Below are 15,693 nucleotides of genomic sequence, written 5' to 3'. Positions count from 1 at the left end.
AATATATTACAACATTCAAAAGAGAGAAGATGGCAAATACTGTCACTCTCTCTGCAGCTATATTACAAATCTCACTGCATCGGTGGTAACTCGTTTGATAAAACAAATTCCAGGGTAATATATAACTAAGTATAATATTATACATTTTCATAAAAAAACAAAACAAAAAACTACAAATATATAAAAAGTTTGCTAGATTACACTGCTAAAAAAGGTGGAAACGCATCATCACAATCTGTGAAAAATAGTCTATAAATCCATGTGTTTCTCAACAAATTGAAAACTATTGATCAGTTTCCCCTAAAAAAATAATTGCTTTAAACATGCCCCCTCTCTCTAAGTATTTTGTCTTTTTAAACAGTATGTTTTCAGAAGTACTTTTGGACAGATCCAGTTATTATCAGTTTACATCATGTGCTCTCTAGCCTGTAGTTAATAACCCAAACATATGTTATGAAACTTCATAGTTGTTTAATGGCACATTCAGGGGCCAACAGCAGACCTACATAGAAGACGGGGTTTCTCTTCAATACAGTTCAAATCATAAGCTACTTTACGTCGTGTGTAAAAATGTGCCTACTATTCCAACTACTTACTCGTGTATTCATTTCCAACAGCGTTTACTGCCCCGCAAAATAAGTGCGCCGTTGCAGTCTGACGACGGGCAGTCGGAGAGGATGGCGTCAAGGTCACTTGAGGGTAACGGGGTACTTTGACAATTTGCGCACCGCACCGGAAGCCATATTTTGCACATTAATACTCATTGGAGCAATATCATCAAATGCTGATAGCTGTCATTTCGCAACAAATACATGACATGTCGTGCATCCCCTTGCAGCATAAGTGTAAATATAAATGATGTATTTTGTGCTATTTCTTTCTTCACTGTTGGCCATCTCTCGCTCTCTTACACTAACACAGACACCCATTACAAAATGACTGTGCGAATCCCTCTACAAAAACGTCCCTAAGATGCCACTGTACCACCGGCAAGCATACAGACGATGACGCGGATCATGTACGAATGATGCGAACCGTCGTCCTCGTGCCTGCAACACTGCTGCACACAACACTCACAATAATAATAGACGTTCACGCGCAGAGCACAAATCAAGGTACTATCTTAGAGTAATCTGTCAGAGGCACCTGTCCTAGCACACATGCAAGAAACAAGAAAGATCCGCTTTTAACGGGACGCAATTATAGACCGAAAGTAAAGCGTCGATAACATAGCCTACTGCGTTGCAAAGGAAGCGGGAGGGAACACACAGTTCTAGTCTATTGATCCGGCCGTTCCGTTTGCCCTAATGGGGCCCCTACATGTGTCAGTATTCCATTTCAATAAAATTTCTTTAAGGGCAATATCATAAAGGTGGTCGTTTCCGACAAATGAAATGAATATATATATATATATATATATATATATATATATATATATATATATTGCCTACATACATTGTAGACTTTTGCCAAATAGCTGGTGTCTTATTTCAAGTTACTGACTTGTCGGTGCTCAATAAAGAGATAATGCATAATTTTAATTACCTGATAGCTCAGCATGCTTTCCTGGTCGCTGTTTTCCGCAGGCATGCTTAACTCAGACTGTAAGATTCAGTCTTAAAGCAGTCAAAGGTTCGTCGATGGCAGCAAGGCAGGTTCTAGAGAAAAGAAACAGTGACGCAGCTCAGATGATTAATTCAATATCACTTGACGTACTTTATCCCGACCGAAACTAACGCTAGGACATATACGGACTATCACACTGTATGTACTTTAATGCTGTTGTTAGGCTCCAGGACTTGGAATGTGGTACAGACGGTGCCGCATCATATGTCTTTCAGCCAATCAGAGAGCTCGAACTGAGACTGTTGCTGAAGCTGTAACTCGATTGATGCGGTTCGGCGCCTACAGGAAAGCTCCAGAAATAGTTTAAAGAGGTTCGTGGAACATTAGTGAATACTCAAATATCTCAAAGGGATTTAGCGATTAAGGAAACTACTATTCAAAGCAACACAAGTTACTTTAATAAATAGGCTAATATGCGCTATACTGATCAGTAGCTGGTCGATGAACAAAGTAACACTGACGTTGTTATAGTTTCATACAGTGTGTTTTTAATTCAATATGAACTGTCGCAATTCTCTAAATTGTGGTTTTGTTTGCCAAAAGAACAAAAAGATATGATGTTTTTATTTGATGAATCACACCCTGTGAAGAAGTGTTAGGCCTACCGCTGAAAATTCATCAAGTTCAATAATATTTGTCTAACAAATATATTTTATACATAAGTGAAATTATTTAGTATTAAAATAATTAGAAATAAATACATATTTCTTTCATTCAGAAATTATTTTGTCTTCACTGGCAACTCCTCTTTCATATAAATTTGTGACATATTATATATAGCCTAACTGATAGGCTATACTATATGATTATTATATGACTATAGTCTATTACATGACATAATATGACAAGAAACGTATATAAATAGTAGGCATAGGCCCTATATTACGAAGAACGAAGCCTACAATTGTTTTAGGCTAATCTTCAAAACGTTCTCGTTTTCTTCAACTCATATTTGGCTGGCATATATCGCCATCTAGTGGAATAAAGACTTTTTCTTATAAAGAATTTGATCCCAGATTAATATTTCCAATGACAAATAAAACCAAACAGGTGGTCTGCCTCTGCCTCTGCCTTGATTGAATATTTAAGATAGTCTCCACAGTGTCTATGGAATAACCAGTTCAGGAAACACATGATATATAATTGGGGTGTGAATTATTGCGTTTTTCTTTGGCAAAGCTAAAAGATTATGTAGACAGGACAGGTCATGATGGTCTCCGTTAAATCAATCCGTTATTCAACATATGAATAATTAAAGTGCCTTATTAGCTTAAAGCGATTGTTTATGACAGTTTTGACGAGCAGCATGTCACCAGTTAACACTCCTTTTAAAATAGATAATTATTACTGTGTAGCATGAGAAATCCCTGTAAGAAGATATCGTTGTCATAATAATAAGGTTAATCTCCTGTTTTCTCTGTAAACAGGGATATATTTAACCCTAATGTCTGTTATAATGAATTAGCGTATAAATCTTTAATGTATGGATTATGGAACCGAAATACTATTGTAAAAGTGCGCTATTTCAAATCTTTCTATCTGAATATTGAAAATTCAATTCAATTGGTGTCCAATTCACTGATCTATATATATCAGTGGTCCAATTGTAGGCCTATTGTCGCGTGTTCTGGCTGAGTTGCCGCACGGCGTCATCCGTTTCCAGGCAACGGTTGATAAGGGTGTTGTAAACAGCGTGCCGGAGTGCGTGCAGAGCGCAGGTGCTGATTGAGCGTTTATCGGCAGCTCTGCAGGTTAGGAGCACCCGGTGACCTTTTCGATTTCGGCTAACCGGTGAGTTAGATCCGGAGGTGAACTAGCAAGCCAGGTGAGTTTGCTTAACGAATCCCAATATCAACATCGTCGTCGTGATCGGTCAAACCTTGCTTATTTGTGCCATGTCGTGTCGTGTGTTTAAAACTTTAAAACGACAAGTCGGTACACAGTTGAAACAATACACGTTAAATACATTCTTAGCGATCTTCATTTGACCCTATACAATCATTCTGAGTTACAGAGGAATGTACATTTGATTATCCTCAGTGTTTTGTGTAGAATACGAATATATTTGCCACAAAGCAGTATCCAGGCAGTAAACTATGCATTGTGTGTGCCATGGTTTGTTTATCATTGTGACACTCTCTCTCTCTCTCTCTCTCTCTCTCTCTCTCTGTGTGTGTGTGTGTGTGTGTGTGTGTGTGTGTGTGTGTGTGTGTGTGTGTGTGTGTGTGTGTGTGTGTGTGTTTGTGAAAGAGAGAGAGAAAATGACTGGGCAGGAGGAGGGGAAGAAAGAACAATGATGTTAGAATTAACAGCATGCAGCAACACATGCCAGGTAGTACACACATATTTACCACAGATATCTTAATAGGGATATATGATAGACTTCCATCGTTTTAAAAGCTAGTTATAAAATATGAGAGACCATCCCAAAAATACTTTTTGTACAAACAAATTGACTTTATTTATAATCAATTAATATTAAACTATTTTAGTATTCAAATATAATAATACAATGAATCAATATTTTTTGCCTTTAAGGGCATCTACAAAGGGAGCTTTTATCAGATGAAGCTAACTTCTGGGAACAATACACAGACAGACAGACACAAAGATAGATATTATTAAAGGGGTCATGACATGGTTTTTTTTATTGTATTATTATGTTCCCTTAGGTGCAATTATAGTATTAATATATTTTTTTTTAAGAAAAACTTTTAAAATCTAGTGATTTATGACCTTTTCCCACCCTGTTTCTCATCCTCTGATTCAAACAGTCTGTTTTGGGGGCGTTTTCCATTTAAGACTTCAGTGTTAACACCCACTGTTATGATTGGCTAACGTCAGTGCCTATGTATCAATTATTGACGCCCCAGCCAGAACAATATGCAAGTAAACTAAGTAAAAACACTGTGATTATTCATAATGAATGAAATTGCGCTTTAAAAAGTAGTTTAAAGTTTAAAATAGATTACTTACAGTTTGCGTCGTCGTTGTTCCCAGAATAGTCGGCACGGACTTATCTTTGAGCAACAGTTTTCTGGCAAAGCCAGCATCATATTGAGATTTGTTCTCAAAACAGTCATCCTTAAAATGTACAGAACAAACGCTTAAGTTAACACTGCCGTGACTGGAACGTCCGCAAAAAATAAACTGCATCCATTTTTCCCTGACCTCTGGATCTTTCGGCAGCTTATTCAGAGGTTTTGTTTGACCACAGCCAGGAACAGCACATCTGTGTGGCATCGTAATTTTCCTGTGCACAAGTAGTCTCTGTCAGAGCTCGCTGTCCATCGACTGAACACTTGTGAGGCGACGGCGATACTGAAATGAGCGTAGTTGTCTTGCGCTTAAAGCGTAGTTATCTTGTGCTGGAGGCGGTCATATGCAAACGCTGTTACGTCACTTCTAACCGACACGTCACTTCTAACCATGAATCCAGAACGAGCTGTATTTTGAGTTTGATTAAATAAATGATTCGTTTAGAATGGGGAGGACGTCTTAAAATATTAAACTTGCAGGACGTTTTAATGATACAAAGACCTCTTATATACCAAAAGATCAAGGCAAATTTGGTTTCTCATGTCATGACCCCTTTAAACTATTTAAACTTATTTGAGTATGTGTGTCACAGTAGCACCCTTGGAGGGAAGAGTTCGCTGTAATTATATAAATCTACCTCTGATTAATGGGGACAGACTGAGGACAGCTAAGGCTCTAGTGGACAAGGCAATAAAGGTCAGTCTTCTAAAACCTCAATGAATAAATTGTAATCAGTAGAAATAATGCAGAGGAAGGACTGCATTAGATCTTTACCAATTTATGATGACATTGACACAGTGATATTAATTATCATACTGTTGATTATGATGATGCAGGAGAAGAAAGTGTTTTTGGTGCATGGCCCATACCCTGTAATTCGTGCAGCCCTACGTGCAAGAGGATGGGTGGAGCGCAGACTACCACGCCCCCCAGTCCCACAGACCCATCGGCATGGAGAAACAGAGGCCACAGATGATGCTGACAGTAGTGATGGTGATGGTAAGAGCATCTGACAGGACAGAGATGAGACCCTTTCACTCACTTTAGCCTATATGACTAGACATGTGTACCTTAGGGAAAATTTAGAACTTTTCTCTGAACTTGAGAAAAGGCCAATGAGAAATTGGCAGAGAGAATTTGCATGTACCGCCCCCAGACGGGTATAAAAGGAGGGAAATATGCATCTATCCATTCAGATTTTTCCTTCGGAGTCGAGGGGTTGTGTGATCAGCGAGCTGTATTCACCGACTGTTTCACTCATCTCTACAAGAGCGTATGCTGTTGGATCTATGGTGCATATCAGCGGCTTTCTCCTTCTCTGCTTAACAGTGCAGCTTTGCCCCTGGGCGCTTTGACAGCACTGTTAAAATAGAATATTTTCCCTAAAAGAGTTTATTTTCTCTAAAAGAGCAATGCACAGCAGCGTTGAACGTCCTTTTCAGGATGCATCTTTATAAAGATTATAAACCCTCCATCCTCCCCACAACCTTCATGGCTATGACTGGTTCCTCGGGTCTGGGTGCCGCTCACAGTCCAACATCATGCCACGCCGCACCACTAGCGCGGGCCGTGCTCCATCTGCTCACCGAGCACCTCCTCCTGCGGCTTCCAGAAAATGTGCAGCGCACGCCCCCCCGTCTCCCGAATGTCCTCGAGGACCCGGAAGGCACCCAAGCGTTCCTGAGATGGATGACCTAGGGAACGAGACATTTTCTCCGGAGCTGGTAAGCAGACTATTCCGTCCCCCGGTGGAGTCCTGGGAGGTGAATCTTCAGTTCAGTTTGTTTTCTTTGCTGCTTTCTTTTTCTTTTCTCTGGGTCACCTGGCCCACAAATGCCGTTCTCATGGCAACCCGGTGCCACATCTCAACAGTCCTGGCACTCCGGACGCGGACCCCCCGCCTCTGGACCCATGACTGCTGCCCCCTGGCCGGCCAGTTCTGACGAGTCCAGAGGACGTCTACACGGGATCTCCTCCTCAGTTACTAACCTGCCCCCTGCCGGGTGTGCGTTGAGTCTTCTCTCAGCACCAGAGCCTCGGGATGCGCTTCTGCCTCGCAACGCCATATTGCCTGCTCCGCCCCGCTGCGAAGCCTCGCTAGGTATGTCGAAAACGATTGTCCCCTTAGTGCCCCTAGCACAGAGCTTGGATGCATGGCTTTCACTTCCCAACCCGTCGTGCTGGTTGGCCAGGACCATCTGACTCGGCTACGCTATTCAGTTCACCAGGCCCCCGCCCCCTTTCGCCGGCGTCCGCTTTACCTCGGTGCATGGCAAAGATGCCAACACCCTGCGTGCGGAGATCTCGACCCTTCTACTCAAAGACGTGATAGAGCCTGTCCCTCCAGCTGAGATGAAGAAGAGTTTCTACAGCCCTTACTTCATCGTACCCAAGAAAGGCGGCGGATTACAACCAATCATGGACTTGCGTGTTTTCAACCGGGCCCTGCACAAATTCCCGTTCAATATGCTCACACAAAGACACATTCTAACTTGCGTCCAGCATCAAGGTTGGTTCACAGCGGTAGACTTGAAGGGCGTACTTCCACGTCTGTATCTTGCCTCGACACCGACCCTTTCGATAGCCAGGCATATCAGCACAAGTTCCTCCTCTTCAGCATGTCCCTGTCCCCTCGCGTCTTCAAGAAGGTCACAGAGGCAGTTACCCCGCTAAGGGAAGTGGGCATCCGCAAACTCAATTACCTGGACGACTGGCTCATCCTGGCCCACTCTCGAGAGTAACTATGTGCCCACAGGGACCAGGTGCTCAGGCACCTCAGCTGCCTAGGGCTTCAGGTCAACTGGGAAAAGGGCAAGCTCGCCCCGATTCGGTACATTCTTAGCGATCAATATTCAACTTGATCATCAAGTTCCTTAGAGGCGCCCTGAGGTTGAACCCTCCCTGGACAAGCCTGTTCCCTTCCTGGGATCTCTCAGTGGCGCACTCGGTCTTTCAGAGACCCCCCTTCGAGCCACTAGAATCAGTCGAGCTCAAGGCCCTCTCCTTGAAGACGGCCCTCCTGATCACACTCACTTCCATCAAGAGGGTTGGGGACCCAGTTGTCAGCGTCACCTGCCTGGAGTTCAGTCTGGCAGACACTTTTGTCATCCTAAGACCACAACTGGGCTACGTGCCCAAGGTTCCTATGACCCCCTTGAAGGACCAAGTAGTGAACCTCCAAGCGCAGCCCCTGGAGGAGGCAGACCCAGCCTTTTCATTCCTATGTCCAGTACGAGCTCTGCATACTTATGTGGACTGCACACAGAGCTTTAGTCATTTTGAGCAGCACTTTGTCTGCTTTGGTGGACAGCAGAAAGGGAACACTGTCTCCAAACAGAGGCTTTCCCACTGGGTTGATGATGCCATAGCATTGGCCTATCACTCCCAGGTCATGCCCACCCTCTTGCGGGTTAGAGCTCACTCAACGAGAAGTGTGGCATCCTCGTGGGAACTGGCCAATGGCACCTCCCTAGCATACATATGCAGAGTAGCGGGCTGGGCAACACCCAATAACTTTATGAGATTTTACAATCTCAGGGTTGAGTTGGTCTCGTCCTATGTTCTCTCAGGTCCGAGCCGGTATATCTCGGTAACGCAGAAACAACTGACCGGGTGTACCACTTGTACCTAGCGCCTTTCCCCTCCACTGAGGCGATCGCGTGCGCTCTTATCCCAGGAGGCCCCGCTAACTCGACTCCCTGGATGACTCCTCCCTAGCCCTCTGGTCCGTAAATTCAGCAGAGGAATTCTCTGACCAGACCCACTACAAGTACTAAAACTACTCTGTACTGGAATAGTTGCTCCACAGAACGGGCCACGGTGTGGATTAATCCCCGTTTGTTTTGCGGTATGGTCCCCCTACCTTTTTCCCCCCTTTGGGGTTCCGGCTCACAAGAGAGACCCCTAGTATCGCTTCTTCGACATAACGTTTCGTTCCCTCCATCAGGGAATAGAGGTTACAATAGTAACCTAGATGTTTTTAAGATAGGAAATTAAAATAATGTGTGTAAACTTTATACATTTGTGTGGATGACACTCATAGCAGAATACATACCATTCATTCCAACAAACACGTAGATCACGCTTTCAGTCCTTGACTTGTAACACCACCTTCTCTGTCTCTTTATGCAGACTTAGGAGAGGACGGAGAGAGGGATGATCAGGCGGATGATATGTATGACCTAATGGTAGGCTTAGAATCTGAAATTCCTTGAGGTCATTTTGATGACTGTTGCAATAGCATCTGGTGTATTGCATGCATTTATTTCTAACAGTTTCTTTAATAGCAAGTTCTTAACCTTTCTGACTCTTTCTATGATTCTTTTTTTAAACCCATATAGTCACGGTTGGTTCGCAATGAGACCCCATATTTCTTCTGGACAACGAAAAGGGATTCCATCGACTGTCGATCTTTACGTAAAGATCAGATGACCAATCATTATGCAAAGGCGGGATCTTTCACCACCAAGGTTCATGACAAACACAACAGATAAAACAAATTTCTAATCTTAAAATTTCTCCATGCAAAACCTTTTTGCCCTATTTTTTTATTTTTTTTTTAACACATTTTGTATTTCTTTGTCAGGTTGGCTTGAGTATGAGTTTAAGAAATCTGCAGTGGTTTGATACAGCAGACCCTGATACATTCTTCCCACGATGCTACAGACTGGGGGCAGAGGATGAGAAACATGCTTTTATTGGTCAGTAATCTTAAAATAAGATTATCCAAAAATAATGCAGTAGCACAGTCTACCCAGAAAAATCTGTGGTTAAGTGCCTTACTAACAGGCACAATTGCAATATACTTTATGATCTCAGTAACGCTTCAGTTCATGGGTCACCCCAATATTGGACTGAACCTGCAATATATGTGTTGCCAGAACAGGTCCTCTGAAAGATTTAAAAAAAAATATTTTTATTTTTATTGTTTACAGAGGACTTTAGACGGACTGCATGCACTAGTTTACTGCTGTATGTTGTGGAGAGGTATGGAGGAAATTCAGAGTGGGAGAAAACAGGAGAGATGCATGATACTAAATCGCATGGTATGAAAAAACACTTCCACACACCCAGACATACCTACAGTGCATTACTGTTATATTAACACACATTCACACACTACAATCCTTCCTTTGTAGCTTTAAGCAAGCCACATAAGCAGCATACTAATCAGAAGGTTGGAACTTCATTGATTGAGAGTGCGTTGCATGTATGTAAGGAGTATCTGAACAGTTTAGAACACTGTGACATTGACATCATTTTGGAAATCGTCCATACCCTCTCAGAGCAACAATGGAAGGTATTTCTCCAGAATTACTACTTAGTTATTCAGTAAGTATGATGTTTCCTTATTCTAAATACTTAGATTATGTGTATAGAGGTCATATTAGGAAATTTAGAAATATTGTTTCTCTTCTTTTGTAGTGAAGGAGTGATGATAGAGGGGTGTGAGAAATATGTGGAGGATTGTAAATACATGCTGGCACAGATGCATCAAGTTTGCCCTCAGCTGGAGACTGATGGACTCAGCAACATCTGGATCATTAAACCTGGGGCCAAGTCACGAGGCAGAGGTCCATAGTGTGTTTGTCTGCATGTCTGTGTGATAGCAAATAGGTTTGAAGTATAAGAGTGTAAAAAAATATGGCAAAACAACTTCATTTAATTTCATTTAATTTATTAGGTATAATGTGCATGAACAAGCTGGATGAGATGTTGAGTTTAGTAAAGGGAGACCATGCCTTCATGATGGACAGCAAGTGGGTGGTGCAGAAGTACTTGGAGCGTCCTCTGCTTGTGCATGGCACTAAGTTTGATGTTCGGCAGTGGTTCCTGGTTACAGACTGGAACCCTCTCACTGTGTGGTTTTACCGTGAGTGCTATCTCCGTTTTTCAACCCAACCCTACTCCACTCACACATTGGACAGGTGAGAAAACATATGCCAAATTTATGAACACTGCAAAATTATTTTGTTAATATGTTATTGAAATGTAGAATTAAATAATATTTTCCAATTTCTTTTCCATATTTTGGCAAAATTACAGCTTGTTTGAAGATTAGTCCTAATAAAAATATTCTGCTCACAAGTTATATTAACCTTGAATTTTTATTGTTTTCTTCAAACATCAGTTGTGTCATATTTTATCTCAAGCGTGCTGTTCACTGGCACTTTTGTCGACTTGGTTAACAAGTACATTATCATTTGAATTTTTTTTACATGAATTGATATCATTGATATAATTTTACCACAATTAATGTTAAAATGGTTTATGCTTGTTTCACTGTTTGTTATAATTTGTATTTTTATAATGGATTTTCATAGTTTAATATTGGAAGTCTGGGACTAGGCTAAATCAGTAAAGTCTGTAGGTACTAAAGTACTAAAAATTTATTATGAAGGCCAATTAAAAAGTTATAAAATAAGTGTCACAGGTCGGAGGACACCGGATGTGTAAAATCACGACCCAGCCCCGCCCTCCACCCTGTCACAATAAGTTTTAATATGATCTTCATATAACAAAAAGAAATGTTAAAATCTGTATTAAAAAAAAAAAAAAATGGGACTGAGGACACGTATGAAAACGTACTTTGTCTAACAATTTGCCTTTCACATATAAAAAAAGAAATTCTCCCCTTTTCTGCCCAATTTGGAATGTCCAATTCCCAATACGATCTTAAGTCCTCATGGTGGCGTAGTGACAATCCGGGTGGTGGAGGACGAATCTCAGTTGCCTCCGCATCTGAGAACGTCAATCCGTGCAACTTATTACATGGCTTGTTGAGCGCATTACCGTGGAGACATAGCGTGTGGTCTAACACTTACAATGGATTTTGTTTGAAGGATGTTTATATATCGTTACTAGAGAACTGAACAAATATTGATGAAGAAAATATATTTTTTTGCGGTGAAGAAAACTCTTTTTCTGTACTTTCCACCAACAGCTCTGTCCATCTCTGTAACAACTCTATCCAGAAGCACTTTCATCCAAGCCCAGATCGTGACCCTTCTCTGCCTGCTGAGTGCATGTGGTCCTGTTCACAGTTCCGCAACTGGTTGGCTGCTTCAGGCCGTGGTGGTCTGTGGGAAGGGGTGGCTGTTCCAGGTATGCAAAAGGCTGTAATCCAAACTCTCTTGACTGCACAGGACAACGTTGAGCCTCGCAAAGCCAGTTTTGAGCTCTACGGAGCAGACTTTATGCTAGGACGTGACCTGCGACCTTGGCTGTTGGAGATCAATGCCAGCCCCACCATGGCCCCCTCCACAGCGGTCACAGCTCGACTCTGCCCTGCTGTACAGGAAGACACATTGCGGGTGGTGCTGGATCGGCGCTGTGACCGCAACACTCACACTGGGGGCTTTCAGCTCATATACAAACAGGTACACACAGAGGCATATAGGCCAAATATTATTCTATGTAGTTTTTTTTAAGGGAATACATATTTAAAGGGATTGCTTACCCAAAATGTAACATTCTGTCATTATTTATTCATCCTCATGTCATTCCAAACCTGCATGGCTTTCTTCCTTCTGTCGAAATCAAATGTAATGGACTGATAGCCTCAGTCACCATTCACATTGATATGGGAAAGAGCAAATATTTCTACTTGTGTTCCATGAAAGTAAATAAGTCACAGAGAATACATTGATTTTTGTGTTATCACAGTGTGTATTTCCTCTGGCAATGACAATAAATTATAATATGTTTATTGGAATTGATAGACAACTATTACAAACTTAGTCCTATTTCATTTCTTATTTACATTAAGAGGGGGACCACATTTACATCCAAATGGTAATTATTTTAAATTATATTAATATGTATGGTTAATGGTATATTTCTAAAGTAAATATACCATTAACAACATTAACAAATGCTTTAAATGCTCTCACGATACCTAATGTATTAAGTAATGCCCTGTGAGAGAGTTATTGTTCTTTTGCACCATTCGGTCGTACTTGATAATGGTTGTTTATTATTGTAGTTACACATATTGATTCTTTTTCTCATGTCTTCAGGCAGCAGTGGAGGTTCCTCAGTATGTTGGTGTGAATCTTCTTGTAGAGGGGACTTCAATTAGACGTCCTCGAGCCCCTGTTTACAAGCCACTCAGCCAGCCTCAACCTGAACCACTGTCAAAAATCACCAGTCACAGGTCTTCACTCACAACCAGCCATTGCACTGCTGGCAAGGAGAATGAATTAGAGGGGGTAAAGAAGGCATGGCCTGCCATGTCTTCCCGTAAAGCCATTTTGGAGCAATCTTTGTCCTTTCACCCTAAGCTGAGGAAACGTCCCCACAGACTAGTCTTACCCTCATCTTGCTGTGTTCTTCCCAACCCAGCTGAACTTCATCTCCAAAAGCTTTCATACCCTCACAACCAACCTGATCACACACAAACACACAGGACACGCAGCAACCTTCCTTCCCTTTACTGTCCAACCCCCTCACTGGACATGATAAGCCTACAACCTGAACAAGGACACACCTCCATTCACTACCAAAATGGCATACAGAAAAATATATCTTATCCAGTCTTACGCATACATCAATACCTCTCACTAAACCCTAGGTGAGGCTCAGGCACTTTTAAAGAGCACAAAGAACCAAAGACATCTTGAGGAAACAGGATCTTCAGTTATGGTCAATTAAACAGAATAAGTAAGTATTTGTATGCATCAGTTTTATTGTGAGTATATCTATTAGTGGAATCCCTGCTGAAAAAAATTAAATCAGCTAAAAATAGCTTACACCAGCAGAAGAGCTTAGGCTGGTTCACATGAGAAACAAGAAAGGGTGCTGCACATAATTGTTTTTTTATTAAGAAAGAGTACTGATTATTGGCAGGTTCATTTTTAATCCTACTTAACAACCAAAAACACATCCTTTGTGTAATGGGTTAAATGAAACTTGATTCATGGTTCCATCAGGGGAATGTTGACTTATATATTACATTGATATGGGAAAATATTCAATGGTGCTGTTTGAAAATCCTTATGGGAATTAACTTGTTCTTATTTGAAGGTAATTTAAATGGATAGCTCAGTACAGGAGTATTATGCTTAATGGTGCTGATCTTTGAATGGTCTTGGAACAATCAGGGTGTTTCCATGCGAGTTGTTAATTAATAATGGGACTTATTGGAGACACCTGTTACATTTTCATATTGTAAGAAATGTATATGTATTTTGTGGTAAGCTAGTATATTACATATAATAAGCCAGTTTTATATGTAACTCGTGTGCATGGATGATGGTAAACACTTAATTGTAATAATCTTACCACTAGATGGAGGTATAGAGGTTTTTCTTTTGAGATATAGTATCTATCGTTAAAAAGTTTGGGGTCACTTGCCTGAAATGTTTCTCATGATCTTAAAAACCTTTTGATCTGAAGGCGTACACAAATATGATTGTGCCAACTTGTTAATTTATTAATTTCAAAACTAAAATTGTATTAAAAAATACGTTTTTGAAATTGATGTCTTGGACCGAATTATTAAGGAAAACACCCAATAAGTGCCCAGCATAGATGGGAACTCCTTCAATACTGTTTAAAAAGCATCCCAGTGAGATTCCTCAAGAAGTTGGTTGAGAAAATGTCAAGAGTACATGTCTGCAAATTCTAGGCAAAGAGTGGCCACTTTGAAATTCCATACTTCCATTTTTATTATTGTAATATATAGAAATGTAAAAAATATGTGAAAGTGACCCTAAACTTTTGAACCGTAGTGCATATATATATATATATATATATATATATATATATATATATATATATATAAAAATTTTATCAAACATTTTCCTGATGGTGCTCATCACATGGGTATGAATAGGAATGTATTTGACTGCCCTATGCAATTTGACAAGAGATAGGGTAGTTCTTTTTGATATTCATCAATCAAATCATAAAATGACTAATAAGAAGTTAACATCATTGGAATGACATTCAGTAAATCTTTACAAACTGATTGGTGCCTAAAGCCATTGTATATATTCTGTAGTTGTATCTGAAAAGAGCATGATTTACATTCTGGTACCTAATGAATTACATGATTAGTTTAATAACTAATAATTAATAACTAATGTTTTCTTTAATAAAAAGTAAACATTTTATAATTTATGAAATTGATCATTCTCACAAATCACTACAATGAAAAGGGGCACTTGAACTGAAATCATTAAAGAATTTATTGTCTTTTTTAAACCAAAAAATAATAATAACAATACTAATTAAGAATTATACTCCCACAAATTTGTTCTTTTGATCACTGCTTCTTTTTTTGTTTTTACTCACTCCACACATTTACACAAATCTGCAATACAATGTGTTTTGCTAAGAACTTTTTTATATCACTGTGTTGGAGAGACATCAAGCCAACCTATTCTGCAATTAGTGGTAGATACATATAAACATAAGCAGTCTGAGACATGCACACCATGAAACTTTGAGAGCATCAATAAACATCAACAAACTCTCATCTCATCCACACACCCGCTAGCAGTGATAATAAAAAAAACGTTGTGTATTTCCAACCTCCAGCAATGAAGGGATGTATTAAGAACATATGTCTAGTATCTGATTTTGACAGAGTAGTCGATTATACGATTTCTATAAGCAATATTATCCCTGGAGGTAATACTTTGGTGATTTTAGAGTTACTAAGACCACTGGATAGAAGTAAGGGTCAGCATGAAATTAAAATGTATCTTATTTACTTTCTTATTCACTCTTTGAATTTTCCTGGACTTATTTTGAATTATTATTCAGTGCAGATTATTCAAGGTCTTTAAATCAGTTTTGCTTTGTTGCACTGACCCTAAATTGCCTTAATCCTATACATATTAACATATTAGTAAGTACTTATGGTTTGCACACACTTAAAGGCTCAAGGATTTGACTCTGATTTAGAAATGTAAGTTGTAAAAAGAATGTAGAAAAAATGTGAACACTCAATACCCTTAGGGGACCGTAAAGTATAACAACCTAACCTAACCTAACCTATCCCAGCCCACTGTCCACCAAGGT

At 40.2% G+C, this 15,693-nt stretch overlaps 2 protein-coding genes across 5 annotated transcripts in view; one reads left to right on the top strand and one right to left on the bottom strand.

Moving 5' to 3' along the window:
• LOC127653678 (electroneutral sodium bicarbonate exchanger 1-like) overlaps positions 1-1,782 on the bottom strand; it is a 51,332-nt gene extending 49,550 nt beyond the window's left edge. Inside the window, exon 1 of the mRNA XM_052140454.1 lies at positions 1,546-1,782. Coding sequence (XP_051996414.1) covers positions 1,546-1,590 — 45 coding nt within the window. The 5' untranslated portion in view covers positions 1,591-1,782. The remainder of the gene's footprint in view (positions 1-1,545) is intronic.
• Positions 1,783-3,316: 1,534 nt separating this feature from the next.
• Positions 3,317-14,390, top strand: ttll3 (tubulin tyrosine ligase-like family, member 3). Of its 4 annotated transcripts, none has more exons than XM_052140460.1 (13): positions 3,317-3,451; positions 3,900-3,958; positions 5,258-5,361; positions 5,502-5,664; positions 8,797-8,852; positions 9,006-9,134; positions 9,251-9,365; positions 9,600-9,710; positions 9,804-9,996; positions 10,090-10,238; positions 10,349-10,592; positions 11,609-12,044; positions 12,684-14,390. In XM_052140460.1, the coding sequence occupies exons 2-13, from the start codon at positions 3,940-3,942 to the stop codon at positions 13,239-13,241; spliced, it is 2,277 nt and encodes a 758-aa protein (XP_051996420.1). In that variant the 5' UTR covers positions 3,317-3,451; positions 3,900-3,939; the 3' UTR covers positions 13,242-14,390. The 4 variants fall into 4 exon arrangements, with proteins under 4 accessions (XP_051996420.1, XP_051996421.1, XP_051996419.1 ...); XM_052140461.1 differs by having other exon boundaries at positions 3,358-3,451; positions 3,877-3,958; positions 5,261-5,361; XM_052140459.1 differs by having other exon boundaries at positions 3,358-3,451; positions 3,877-3,958.
• The last annotated feature ends 1,303 nt before the right edge of the window (positions 14,391-15,693 follow it).

Source organism: Xyrauchen texanus, chromosome 13 (genome assembly GCF_025860055.1).
Source record: "Xyrauchen texanus isolate HMW12.3.18 chromosome 13, RBS_HiC_50CHRs, whole genome shotgun sequence".
NCBI lineage: Eukaryota > Metazoa > Chordata > Actinopteri > Cypriniformes > Catostomidae > Xyrauchen > Xyrauchen texanus.
This window is presented reverse-complemented; position numbering and strand designations above follow the sequence as displayed.

What these genes read in the sequence shown, in the direction of transcription:
- ttll3 (XM_052140460.1), top strand. An exon ending in TAGTGGACAAGGCAATAAAG is followed by an intron (nt 5,362 to 5,501) that starts GTCAGTCTTCTA and finishes ATGATGATGCAG; the next exon opens with GAGAAGAAAGTGTTTTTGGT. An exon ending in TGAGAAACATGCTTTTATTG is followed by an intron (nt 9,366 to 9,599) that starts GTCAGTAATCTT and finishes TATTGTTTACAG; the next exon opens with AGGACTTTAGACGGACTGCA.